Here is a 13259-nt window from a genome sequence, read left to right on the forward strand (position 1 = left end):
TACATTCACCTGATTCAATCCCGCTGCTCATTCTCGTATATACCAGGTATGAAGCGTGCCTCTTGGAACCTAGCCCATTACCCTTAACCAGCATCGGTTATCTTGCGTTCGCATTACATCCATTACTTCTTGATTTCGACTAGCATGTCTTTAACCCGTATTTATAGTGCGGTAGCACTAACAGGCGCATTTTCGATTTCGGACGCATGTAAGTACTACATCCCTGAAGCCTGTTTTGTGGCATGCGGCCTACCGGGTAGTGGGCAACCTGCCAGGTGTGTACACCTCGCAGGCCTTCACCTGGGTGAAGGCCTTCAAGGTAAATGCCTTCAGGCTAAAAACTTTATGTTAACGACCTCTAGGGTGAACGCTTTTATGGCAGCATACAGTGTAGCAGACGACGCCGCTGCGCCCAGCGTTACCAATGGCTACGTCGTCGGCCAAAGACTCCCAGTAGTCCTTGCGAAAGCGCGTGACCTCCGGCACACCTTGGCGTGCAGCTCGGATAGCCTCTCCTCAGCTTTCCTTCCTCAATGAAACCGATCTACTAACCAGTATTCGAAAATTGTGTTACGCATATACATTACCCGTAAAGCCTAAAGTACCTCACCAGACGGTTGACGAGTTCTTAGGACATCCTCAACGGCGATGGGAGGCAGCAGTGTGCTGCCGTTGGCATGGCAGTCCAGGTTGGCCGCTGTGAGGTCAAGGAGGGACGAGGACGACATCACGTCGTTGTAGCTCCGTTCACCTCCAGCAAGTTCCAGCTCAGGACATTACCGCCCGCTTAAGACAAGCTGGATGCGCCTATAGCAGCCAGAAAGCGGTCTCTGGTGCCTCGGAAATGGCATTAGGCCGGTCTTCGGATATCCACTGTCCGCAAATGGATTAGTCCATATGAGAATCCCAGCTTAAATGCGGCTTCCGCTAATAAGGCGGGCGCAGTTACGCGTTCTATGCACTTGTGTCGGTTGCGTAAGTCTCTTAACCAGGTCGAACGTCATCCCAATCAGCTTCTTGGAGCAGGCCCATCTAGCATGAGCGTGAACGAAGAGGAGCTGAGACACCTTTTTTGTTTCAGGGAGGGATGACTTTATAAGATGTTTAGGCCACCAGAAAAACAATATTTTGTGCGATGTCAGTGCGGCCCCGCCGCGGTGGCTCAGTGGTTAGGGCGCTCGACTACTGATCCGGAGTTCCCGGGTTCGAACCCGACCGCGGCGGCTGCGTTTTTATGGAGGAAAAACGCTAAGGCGCCCGTGTGCTGTGCGATGTCAGTGCACGTTAAAGATCCGCAGGTGGTCGAAATTATTCCGGAGCCCTCCACTACGGCACCTCTCTATTCTTCCTTTCTTCTTTCACTCCCTCCTTTATCCCTTCCCTTACGGCGCGGTTCAGGTGTCCAACGATATATGAGACAGATACTGCACCATTTCCTTTCCACCAAAAACCAATTATTATTATTATTATTATTATTATTATTATTATTATTATGTCAGTGCACGTTAAAGATCCCCAGGTGGTCGAAATTATTCCGGAGCCCTCCACTACGGCACCTCTCTATTCTTCCTTTCTTCTTTCACTCCCTCCTTTATCCCTTCCCTTACGGCACGGTTCAGGTGTCCAATGATATGAGACAGATACTGCGCCATTTCCTTTCCCCAAAAACCAATTATTATTATTATTATTTTCGAACACTGCTGCACCGTATGAAGCTGTAGCTGTAGAGCACAAGAAAAAAATTAGGGTCAATTTGCGTAGTTAGGCCAAATGCGAATTGGCTGCGCTACCATTTCGGTTTTCACCTCGGTTTCGGTGTTCAGGTCCAGTGTTCATGGATGGCAGTTGTTCGGATAGCAGCGATAAGTGGTTAATGTACATATGTGCAGAATTGATCACTCTCTACATTCATGGATCCCTGGGTGTCTTTCTAGCACTCCTGGTGCAGTGGTGCAGCGGTCAAGCGATGTGCCGCTGCCCTTCTATAGTAGCAGTAATAATAATAATAATAATAATTGGTTCTTGGGGAAAGTAAATGGCACAGTATCTGTCTCAAATATCGGCGGACACCCCAACCGCGCCGTAAGGGAAGGGATAAAGGAGGGAGTGAAAGAAGAAAGGAAGAAAAAGGTGCCGTATTGGAGGGCTCCGGAATAATTTCGACCACCTGGGGATCTTTAAAGTGCACTGACATCGCACAGCACACGGGCGCCTCTTGTGTTTCGCCTCCATAAAAACGCAGCCGCCCTTCTATGGCAGGTACTGTCATCGGGGGGACTTGGGTTGTTTCGGTTGATTTGCGATCCATGTGCACCTGGAGAACAACACGCAAACAGTTTAAGGAAGTTAGTGCTCATTTACTAGCATGTCCCTTACAGAAGTTCAAGAAAGGCGTGTTTAGAAGGTTATGACCTAGCGGTAACTCTATTTTAGAGAACACAATGGTCAGCGTACAGGCAAATGTTTGTGAATACATGAAACGATAGATCCCTGATGTATGACAAGAAAAGTGGACGAAAAGTGTAACTCATGACGTCTGATAAGACGTGCAGTGACGGTTGATCTATAGTCGCATTGAAATCTGCGAATTCCGAGCGTTTGTAAAGACACCCAGTTAATATGAGTAGCGTTATTTAATACAGAGCTAAATTAACAGCTAATGCAGGCATGTCCCCTTCTCAACCCCGCCACGGCGGTTGTAGAACCAGCAGCAGTTTTGCGCGGGCAGGCCCAAGTTTGCTGAAGTTGTTTTTTTTTCTGCATTGCGCCAGTTTTTACGCTGCATGCTCCCTCAAGAGTCTCACAAGGGCCCGATGTGGGCTGGATCTGAAAACGTGGGCTCGGTTGGCCCTTGTAGTGCATACATGGGAACCGTGTAAGATTCGGCTTACCCACAGGTTCCCCACGGGAGGCCCATTTCAGCGGCTGCGACCACATCATTGGCTCGGCGCTGCGGTGGGCATTGCCAGTGAAGCGCACGCACATAATTCCGCAGCTCAGAAGGGTGGCGAGCTCGTAAACACGCGCAGAAAGGCCCGATGAGGCGCACGGAAACACAAAAAGAAGACGGTCTAGCACGGCATGGCTATGCGCTGAATATCATGCAGTAGAACCATTTTACGGTGGGCACTTAAGTTCCCTACGTGGTATGAATGTGAAAGCATCGTTTAACCTAAAGGCCTTTACACTAAAGGCCTTCTACCTAAAGGCCTTTACCCGGAAGACATTTATTATGAAGGCCTTCACTCTAAAGGTTTTTAACCTAAGGTCTTTACTCTAAGCGCCTTCTACCTAATGACCTTTACCAGGGAGGAACTTAATAAAGCGCGATTTGAAACTAGGACTTCCTCGTCTCTCTTCCTTCGTCCGAGTTTCAAATCGCCCTGTATTATTCAATCGCTAGTAATAGTTCGAAGGGTGATCATGGAAGACAGTTGGGCTAGTTGGTGTGTATTCGTTAGTGACTGCGACATTGCAACTAGCGTGGAAAGCACAAGGACAGAGGCAAAAGGAACAGACGAGACAGCACGCTAGACTTCAACTGACGTTTAATGCACACGTAACAGATTTTAACACTTGCTTTCGGCGCATGCTCAGGAGACTGTGCCCCCGCCCACCTCCACTTTATCAAGAAGCAGGTTGTCAAAACAAGGAATAAAGATTTAAACCAAATTGATGCGCAAGTTTTTCAACAGATAGATTATCTCCTTTTTTGTGAGGGATACTGAGGGTGTGCTCACGCACTTGTCCTCTGCCTTGTCAATGCAAAATGCCTCAAATATTTCCCTGCCACCCTGCCTATGAAGCCGCCTCAGCACTCTGGTGTGGCTAAAGAGTGGAACACATTTTTCTTCATTACCGCCTGCTGTTTTTATTTTGCATTTGCGGCAATGTGCGGCCAAATGGCCTCCGGCCATCAGAGGTGCGACTGTAGACCGGTGTTTTCGTAGCCTTTCGAAGGGTGATGCCGCTTGAGACCGAAAGCGTCACTTACATTCTAGCAGACCAGAGAATATTCAATCTTTGGTCCTACATGATCGACACGAATTGCATGCGGCTTTTTTAGATACGGCCATGAAAAAAAAAATGTCACTTTTTTTACCATGTTTTCCTCGTTCCAAGCCACAAACGCGCCTTTTTTCAAATTAGACAAGCGCAATGCGCGACAAATCGACTCATACAAAAGCATTGCTGGCGCCCAGCTTTAAGGAAATTATGAGGGAAGCCGGTAGAAGCGTTGTATGACATTAGACGTTTCCGATGCTAACATGAGGGCCGCGGCCATTGTTCTGAATGAATGAATGAATGAATGAATGAATGAATGAATGAATGAATGAATGAATGAATGAATGAATGAATGAATGAATGAATGAATGAAACGTCTGTAATTTACTTGCACTTTCCTTTGTTAGCATCAGCGAGGTGTGGGAGACACATAAGGCGTCCTTTCAAGCTTCTTCTGTGTCAATGTTTTTCTCTGCGCTGATATCACTTAAAACGAAAAGATCATTAGTGGTTTATGAATGCATGCCAGATGCCCGGTGGCGCTGCAAAACAACATCGTATTGCCCTAAGCATTGCGGCAGACGTGTCGTTTGAATGTTGTGTGGACGTTCTGGATGCGCCGTAAAAGGCATCGGTTCGGACTAGCTCGGCTTGCCGAGATTCCACGGTAAACCCTCCTGCTCAACAGCGGCACTCCACTGCGGGCATGATGCATGTTTCACGCCTACACCCAAAAGCCTCCGGAACATTCTCACTGCCGAGTTTCTGGAGGGCTCCAGGACGACGAATGCAGATCGTAGAAGTTCCTTGACCACTGGACCTTCGGAACTACAAGCCAAGATACGGCCACGCCTATGACATGATTTACAGGGATGCAACGGTTTTCTCCTATGCGCGCACGGACGACGTTGTTTCTCACCGCGTCTAGTATATGGCGCTACGTTACTCCATCGCAGTCCGACACGAAGACAGGCGCCCTTCGACGTGCCTCTCGAGACGCTATCGCGCTCCTTGTTCGGCAGCTCTTTTCGTAGACAGCGAATCTCGAGATGCTCTTGTCTCCTTCCGCGACGGCGTTTGAGTGGCGGCGACGGAGGAGCCCATTGTTCACTCCGTAATCGTCGCGGAAGAAACAATGACGCTCCTCTGGGGACCGGCGATGCGCCTCGCGGTTGCCGCTGCGTTGCTGTCTTCGACTTGGAGCCGAGGTAAGGAAGCCTTGGCCATCGGTTGTGCTGCCGTTAACCCTACAGGGGGCGAAAATTTCTACGCACGCGATTGTTATGCGAACAATGAGAAGAAAAAAAGCAGTGCATCATTTTATTACAGCTGACTCGGTTTCGTGACAACTCTCCTCGATTTGTTTTTGCTGCCATTATGTGAAGGTTGGCCTTGGCCTAGTGATAATGAAAGAGTTGCGTCTTTACAGTCTTCCTACATTTAAATCCGAAAAGTATAGTTGTTTCCTACTGAGCTCAAACAACGGCTGTAAATCGTATTCGGGACCCACTTGCGAAGTCAATAAGTCCTCCTGACGGGATTCCGGTTTCACGGGTGACTTTTGGCATGCGCCACAACGAATCCTGACGGAGCGCAACAAATATTCCACGGCGCTCGGACGAGTTCTCCTAATATCTATATCCGCTTAGCGGCAGAAAAACATTGGGAGAAGTTAGGACAATAACTGTTTATTCTGGTGTCATTCACACTGCCGGTAAGATAGTAACATTGCAAATTAAACTCCTAACAACCTTTTTTTATTACTAGACAGAGTAGTAAATGCAAATAACTGATTCGGATGTATGTACATTAATAAACAACACTTAGCAACTACACGCGGTCCAACAGGTTTATTACTCGGAACGTGCCGTACCTTATAAAGGCGCCTTCAAAACCCAGTTTTGCTGTTTGACATGAAGCGTTAAGAACTCAAAAGCAGCCATACACATTCATAAACAACGGCTAGAATCCACGCGCTCAGTGGGCATCTATTGCGTTTAAAGCATGTGTTGTAACCCACTGAACGTGTAAGGATCTTGCGGGCACTTTTGCACAAATACCAGAAACCACAGATCCAGGTACCCACAGAGTTGTAAGAGACTAAACAGAATCAGCGTGTCTCGCGAGGCAAGTACACAGCCGTGCTGAGCATGGCTTCGAACTCAGCGCCGGCGACAATAGTGCGCTTTGTGCTTTACAGTAGTTACACGTGTCGTGATACACACTGAAGAAAAACCCTATCTTCTGCTACCTATAGAAGCACGAATCCTAACAACCACGCACATCACCTTAGTCGCTTCGTGAAGCAAGCTCCGACCACAGCTTCCGCGTTGCAAGTCATACTGAGTGCGACTGCATACCCTGTCATTTCTCTCTTTGTTGAGTGAAATATCGGATCACATCAAGGCGAGCCCCAGTCGGTGCTATGTCCACTCTCTGAACCCCATCTTCTATGACGCCGTGGCTTTCAGGGCTGCCCCCTAGAATTCGACCGTTCGCCGCCCAAGAAGACCTGTCCCTGGGCGACTCCACGGTCCTCATGTGCGCCCTGAGGCGCGGAAGTCGGGGTCCGCACGACATTGTGTGGCTGAAGGGCGACGGCTCTGCGGTGTCCGAAGACGGAAGAGGGGGTCGTGTGAGCGTCCACCGGCAGTCGGACGTGATGGCCATCCTCGCGCTCAGGGACATCGGGTACGAGGACGCGGGCAGCAACTACACCTGCGTCGCCTCCAACGCACACGGATCGGATCGACGCACCGCGGTGCTCCAGGTGTCAGGTAACCGCTCGCGCCTGGAGTCGTAGCCGCACATTTTACAGCGCTACCCGTGAATGGGGCGTGGTCCGATTTCACGATGTATCATCCGGGTACAGATATCTCCAAGACGCGCCAAAAGCGATCTGGCCGCATAGGTACCACTTGCAACTATCACCTCAATTGGCCAACGGACATAAGAGGTTAAAACATTTAGCCTCCATAAGACTGGCCTCAAGATACCGGCTTATAACAAAAGTTACTGACTTCGCCTGCCGCTCACGGGCCCTAGAGAATTTGGTCCTGATAGTACACTGTCCGCACAGCTTCAGCTGTGCACAGGATAAGTACAGCTGCAGAGAACGAGGTATATTGGCTTCTCAGTCTTCCCTGTACCCTGGTACAGTCTTCCTTGATACAGCGTATGGTACAGCTGTATCGTAAAGCGCACCCTGTACGCTGTACCATAATCTGGCACCACGACAGCGTTTGGTGGCCGTAATACACTCATTTCTGCCGTCGGTCGTGATTCGATCGCGCCACTGCCCTATAGTGCCGTCACACAGTCGCTTGCTCCGCGATCCGCGATGGTTGTCTGATAATCTTTTTAATAACGATGCTTGGGGGACCTTCTCCGATATGGATGGCATCAGCGTCTTCGTGTAGCATGCTGAAAACGAAAACATGTGCGCTTCCCTCTTGGTTTATGAAAATTTATCTGTGCGAACAAACAAATAGGTGCTCTCGGCAATGCGTTCTGCTCTGCGGTCGTAAAATCCAAGTGGTGCTACACCATGCTGGCTTTGAGGTGACCGCTATCACAGTCTGCGCGAGGGGCCGCGTTGATCATGTCGCTGTCATATCTACGTGGACGGGATCAGAAATTCTGGGAGGTTTTTTTATTATTCGTTTATGTCGTGCTTTCAGTTTCCAGGGAAAGGCTTCTGGTGTGGAGAGAACAGTGCATTTTATGCCAAGCTGGTCATATTTCATGCATTAGGGTAGGACGCAATATAGTCTGGACTCTGGAGGGATGAAAAATGGGCATTTTTGGCCTGTGAGCAATCGTAATATTACTGCTACAGCAGATTTCCATGCTGGATGCATGCAAAGAAAGTAACCTCCCTCAACTTAAGGATTTCGCATGTGTATGTATCTGAGCGGGCGTGCGTTTGATTGCCAAAGAAGAGCACATCGAAAGATGGTTTGGTTTATGGGGGTTTAACGTCCCAAAGCGACTCAGGCTATGAGAGACGCCGTAGTGAAGGGCCCCGGAAATATGGACCGCCTGGGGTTCTTTAACGTGCACTGACATCGCACAGCACACGGGTCTCTAGAATTTCGCCTCCACCGAAATTCGACCGCCGCGGCAGGGATCGAGCTCGCGTCTTTCGGGCCAGCAGCCGAGCGCATTAACCACTCAGCCACCGCGGCGGCAAATCGAAAGATGCCGGTCGAACAAAAGAAGTCTCGAAACTACGCTAAAGCTGCGAAAAATGACTCTAGCGTTTTTTTTTCTCTTTTTGCTTTTTATTGTTGTGGTGGAACAGGAGTGGGCGGATACCTGTTTGCAGCGATTTCTGGAAATGTTGGCTGGTACTAACTATAGTCTTCATCGGTGACACCAGCAGGTTTACTCATCAAACAGCGCGCCCTGTCTACCGCCTTCGCTTGAATTCGACGTTCCGCGTGATGCCGAGAGGCGGCGCTAGTTGTCCACTGACAGCCCCGCTTTGCTTCGTTTCGGACTGTTCCTCGCCGCTGCGTGCCAATGGGCTGGCCGCAATCGAAGTGCAAAGCCGTGCTCGGAAGCTATCCTGTGCTCGTCTACGTCATCCGAGCGGAGTCCTTTCGGTGTGTGGCTACAATGGACGTTCCCTGGCGTCTGTTCACCGCAATCTTAATTGTTGGTTTCGCCAGTGCTAAAGAGGTGGACGTGGGTAAGTCTGCATAATTACTTGCTAGCGTCACTAGTAACATCTACCAACCATGTCGTGGGCAACTTCGAAATAAGACGCCCCTGCGCCCGTCAGATTTAGACTAGCGGCATTAAACAGTGGTTCCTAAAAATGTCCAAAAGGTCATGCGCATTTGAAATGTATGAGCTCATAATACAGACATGTCAAAATGAAAAGTTTTTGGCAGTAATTCTTGTCTGCGCCGTGTTAGCGCTATTTGTCGAGAGGTCAGTTCATGAGCGCACAATCGGAGATATACACAGCAGAGCACACAAAATTTGTGCACGAATTTGTCTGCATGTTAATATACCAAACGAATGACTGCATCTCTAAATACAGGTTACGTTACGTTTGTTTAGAAATCATTCTTAAAATCATTCTTAAAATCATGCTTACAAAGAGAAAAAGGGGGAGAAGGGCGTCTGCTAAGCTGTCTGAAGGGGAGGAAAAGGTGATACATGATCTACTTTACGCCGTGTGGAGAATTTTCTTTTCCTTGGCGTGTTTTCTTAAGACCAGACCCCTAATCCCAGTTCGAATTTCGCGCCAGGACGCCTCGTACTCCAGCTGGTGACGTTCCCCAACGACCCCACGCCAGGCGAAGACGCCATATTCAGATGTGTCGTGAAAAGCGGGACAGCTCCGTTCTACTTCACGTGGCTCAAGGATGGTCAACGCTTAGCCGGAACCGGAAATGAACGACTGGTGACCGCAGTGCTAACGGAGCGCGTGGCGACACTGACCGTTCGGCGGTTGGGCCTCGAAGACAGCGCGAACTACACCTGCACGGCGGCGGACTCCACTGGTGCGGAATCTTCGGTTACTGCATCGCTCGGTATTTCAGGTAACCACCGGAATTTCATGTCACTCTGTGAATGGATTGTTCCGCACCAGAATATATAATTATAATTGGTTTTGGGGGAAAGCAACTGGCGCAGTATCTGTCTCATATATCGTTGGACACCTGAACCGCGCCGTAAGGGAAGGGATAAAGGAGGGAGTGAAAGAAGAAAGGAAGAATGAGGTGCCGTAGTGGAGGGCTCCGGAATAATTTCGACCGCGTGGGGATCTTTAACGTGCACTGACATTGCACAGCACACCGGCGCCTTAGCGTTTTGCCTCCATAAAAACGCAGCCGCCGCGGTCGGGTAGAGAGATTAAGTTTTTGCCTGTTTTCCGAATTGATGGGATTCGCAGCGGTTGCTGTCCTTGCACCCGTTGTGGTACCAGCCGTTTCATGTCGCCCGTGGCGCGTGTGTCTGTTTTTTTCTCTATGTAAAACTTTGTACAATAGTGCCAGAAAACACCGATACGACGAGCATCCCGCAAACAAGATAACACAGTCCTCCAGCGTCCGTGCATTATGCACGGAACAGATCGTTATGGAACCGGCTCTAAGTCACTCATCAGAGTCGTTAGCAAACGCAGATGTTTTATTAGGAAAGATGCAGTAATTGTCGCGCTCCGTATGGACGCCTGGGCAGCACTGTGAGGGAAAGAAACTGAGGGGTTAAGAGGAACCCGAGAGAAAGGGGCGCCGTAGTGGAGGGATCCGGACAGATGTCCACCTCCCGCAGTGCAGCGGTGTCTCGCATTTCGCCTCGATTAAAACGCGATCAGCGCGGTCAGCATTCGATCGCGCGACCACGTGCTCAACAACGGAATGTGACGGCAACTGAGCCATCGCGGTGAGTGCTAGTTATAACAATAGCGTTTATCTGCGCGATCATAGGTGAGAGATACATACAGTATTGTGCGATGCTTTCCACTGCCGAAAACAGATGGCGCCACTGGCGCCATTCAGCGAAAAAACGTCGTCTGCGGGTTTTGGTTCGCTGATCTCTACGTAGACGATTACGTTTTCGCATCATACACGGCTCAACTAAGTCAGTACCGTTGTCAAACTTGCTACGATACAAAAGTTACCTTAATACGCAAGCTCTGTGTGCAGTTTCATCGCAAATGAGCCAGCGGTTGAGGCGGGGAAACTTTTTAAAGTCTTCACGATAAAAACGCACAATACCGTATTACAGCGCAGAAGGAGGTCCCCGAGCTCCCCATTCCAAATAAATTTACTTTTAGCGAACATATTAAACAAATAAAAAATTATACTGGGAGTGCAAAAATAGGTAAAAAGAAGCATATATAAAGAGGGAGCATACAGAAGAAATAAGCCAGAAATAGAATAAAACTTAAAAGTCACCACTGACGATATAGAGGGCACACATTCGTCCGAAAGATCGGGTGCTGAACACTCTTCTTTTGAATTATTACCAGAGTGAGTGCAATCACGTAGCATTATTAGCTTAGGAGACATGCTGAGCTCTCAGTGGCCGTTGGCGGCATATGACATGGCGAACTTGAACGGTAGGAAGAGACTTTTGACCTGCCCTGAAGCTGGCTGCTGCTGATGTGACACCTATCACTAGATCTTGGACTCACGCGTGTTGCAGCGAATCTGTTCGTCGGTGCAATTTACATACTAGGGTTCTGCACTTGCTCAACAACTCATTACTGCATATCCTTAGATTGCCTAACCGTTGCTGCAATGTTGTTACCAGCTTTTTATGCTGCTCCCGTGTTTCGAGTTCTCTCAGCTTCAAAAAGTTTAAGATATTTTCAGAAAATACTGAAACAGGCGACACTTTCCTGACTTGTCGCCTCTCGGGGGAATTGCCTTACGACGCGTTGCCCAAGTTGCTCTGCCAGCGACATATTCTTCAACCTTCTTCCGTCGTTTGAGAAGAAAACAGAACGCTCACTAAGACGTTGACACCGATAAGCTTTTTTGTTTTCCAGGCTCACATATAGTATGCCGACGTCTTCGTCAGTCGTCTTCGGTCCGCTTCTTCGGTTTGCCCACGTTTCCCGCGCTTGTTCCTACTTCTCCTTGGCATTCATAGGTGGCGCCACCCACCCAGTTCTCGGCCAACGTTCCCGACGCGATGCTCACGCTTCCCCTACGTCAGACTATGAAGAGGTACGGCTGCAGCGGGAGCGTCGCAATTGTATAGTGCCGTCCACACCGACCTGAACAGCGCGCTCAGCCGTCAGCAAAGAAGCGCTGACATGTTTGCTGTTGATTCAACGGAGGTACGCGTGTGGACCGTTCTGGCAGCCCTTCTGGCGGCGGTGGCAGCACGCTCTTCGGCGACTTCAGGTATGAACGCTGCAACGATGAGTTAAAACGGCTCATTTCTCCCTGTAAGATGTCGAAATCTGTTTTGATATATACGGCTCCATTATGTTCATAGCTGACAGACGTAAAATGACGGAGCAAAGAAAGCGATCACGCGGCGCGCGCAAGTGACCCGATGGAACTTTACAAAGTTCCTTTGGAGACTCTTGGAGAGCCTCTACTTTTGGTATTATTATAGTTGGATACAACCTAATTGAAGCAGCACTTAGTAACACTAGCCACGGTCCGCGGCGTCCTGTATTGCTCCGATGACTAATTACAGTAATGAACAAAACCAGCTTTTTAATGTTTGATTGTATAAAACAAGCCAGGGGCATTAAAATTCTTGAGATTACAGTTTCGTCTCGTGATTAGCTTCTTGTGAAGGTAACAAGAAAGTTTTAACAGCGGTCTACTTTTTGTGGCGGAAGAATTACGCTCGGCGTTCCTGAATGTGGGCGGAGCTTCACTGAAGACTTGAGTTGTATCCGACCATTGTATATACGTCTATGGTGCACTTCATGGCAGAGGAACGCGGACGGTATCGTTTAGGAACGTAGCCCGCTACAGGTCGAGCAATCGCAGATCTAGATTACAGCGCACGTTTGAAACTCGACATCTCTTTTCGTGCCCTCGGCAGGAGGCAAAAAAAGGAATGGCGGCGGGTTTTGACACTTAAGGGAAACGACAGCGAGTGTGGTGACCTGATAGTGCGAACGACCTCCGCTTCCAGAGGTCCCCAGTGTCCGAGAGTTCCGTTTCCCGGCGAACCTCCTGGCGGGAGATACGGCGGTCGTGAGCTGCGTCGTTAGGAAGGGAAGCGCAGGCCGCTTCCGGCTGTCCTGGTCGAAAGACGGTCGTCCCCTCGACATCACTCTGCCTAGCATCTCCGTAATGTCGCACCAGGGAGGCTCCGTGTCGACGCTGACCCTCGCCGATGTGTCGGTGGAACACAACGGAAATTACACCTGCACGGCCCTCAGTGCAGCAGGGAGCGACGAGTCTTCGGCGCAGCTCGTGGTGACAGGTATGCGTCTTCACACACGTAGGAATGTGGGTACCCACAGTGTGTGTATGAAGCCGGTACTGTACACACCGACAATGACTCGTTTCAGTATACTGCAAAGCATGTAAGTGTTTTGCGACTGGCTTCCCAATTCTGGGAAGCCGATCGAGATGATTCCGGCCTAAACGCAGCTCTTATCTTGCCAAGCGTCTTGCGGCGTCCTTTTCGCACTGCGAGCCTATGGAAGTAGTTTATTGCGATATGTGTATATTCAGAGGGGCATTTTTGGGCTGAAGGCGTCCACTTGGGCTCTGCTTGTCCCACTGAAAACCATTTACGCGCTAGTATCTTCTACGTGA

The 13259-nt window shown here is 49.4% G+C and overlaps 1 protein-coding gene across 10 annotated transcripts in view; it reads left to right on the plus strand.

Annotated features, from left to right (window-relative positions):
• The window catches only part of LOC144106767 (cell adhesion molecule Dscam1-like), a 163831-nt gene that overhangs the window by 14830 nt on the left and 135742 nt on the right, over positions 1–13259 (plus strand). Inside the window, exons 1-2 of one of the 10 annotated variants that reach the window (XM_077639619.1) lie at positions 5049–5213; positions 6477–6782. The exons of 6 other annotated variants lie outside the window; for them this stretch is intronic. In XM_077639619.1, the coding sequence (XP_077495745.1) occupies positions 5141–5213; positions 6477–6782 (379 nt within the window). In that variant the 5' untranslated portion in view covers positions 5049–5140. Of the gene's footprint in view, positions 1–5016; positions 5214–6476; positions 6783–8533; positions 8699–9266; positions 9561–13259 lie in introns of those variants that run through there. 3 more of the 10 variants (XM_077639617.1, XM_077639664.1, XM_077639665.1) reach the window with 3 other exon arrangements.

This window comes from Amblyomma americanum, chromosome 10 (assembly GCF_052857255.1).
Source record: "Amblyomma americanum isolate KBUSLIRL-KWMA chromosome 10, ASM5285725v1, whole genome shotgun sequence".
NCBI lineage: Eukaryota > Metazoa > Arthropoda > Arachnida > Ixodida > Ixodidae > Amblyomma > Amblyomma americanum.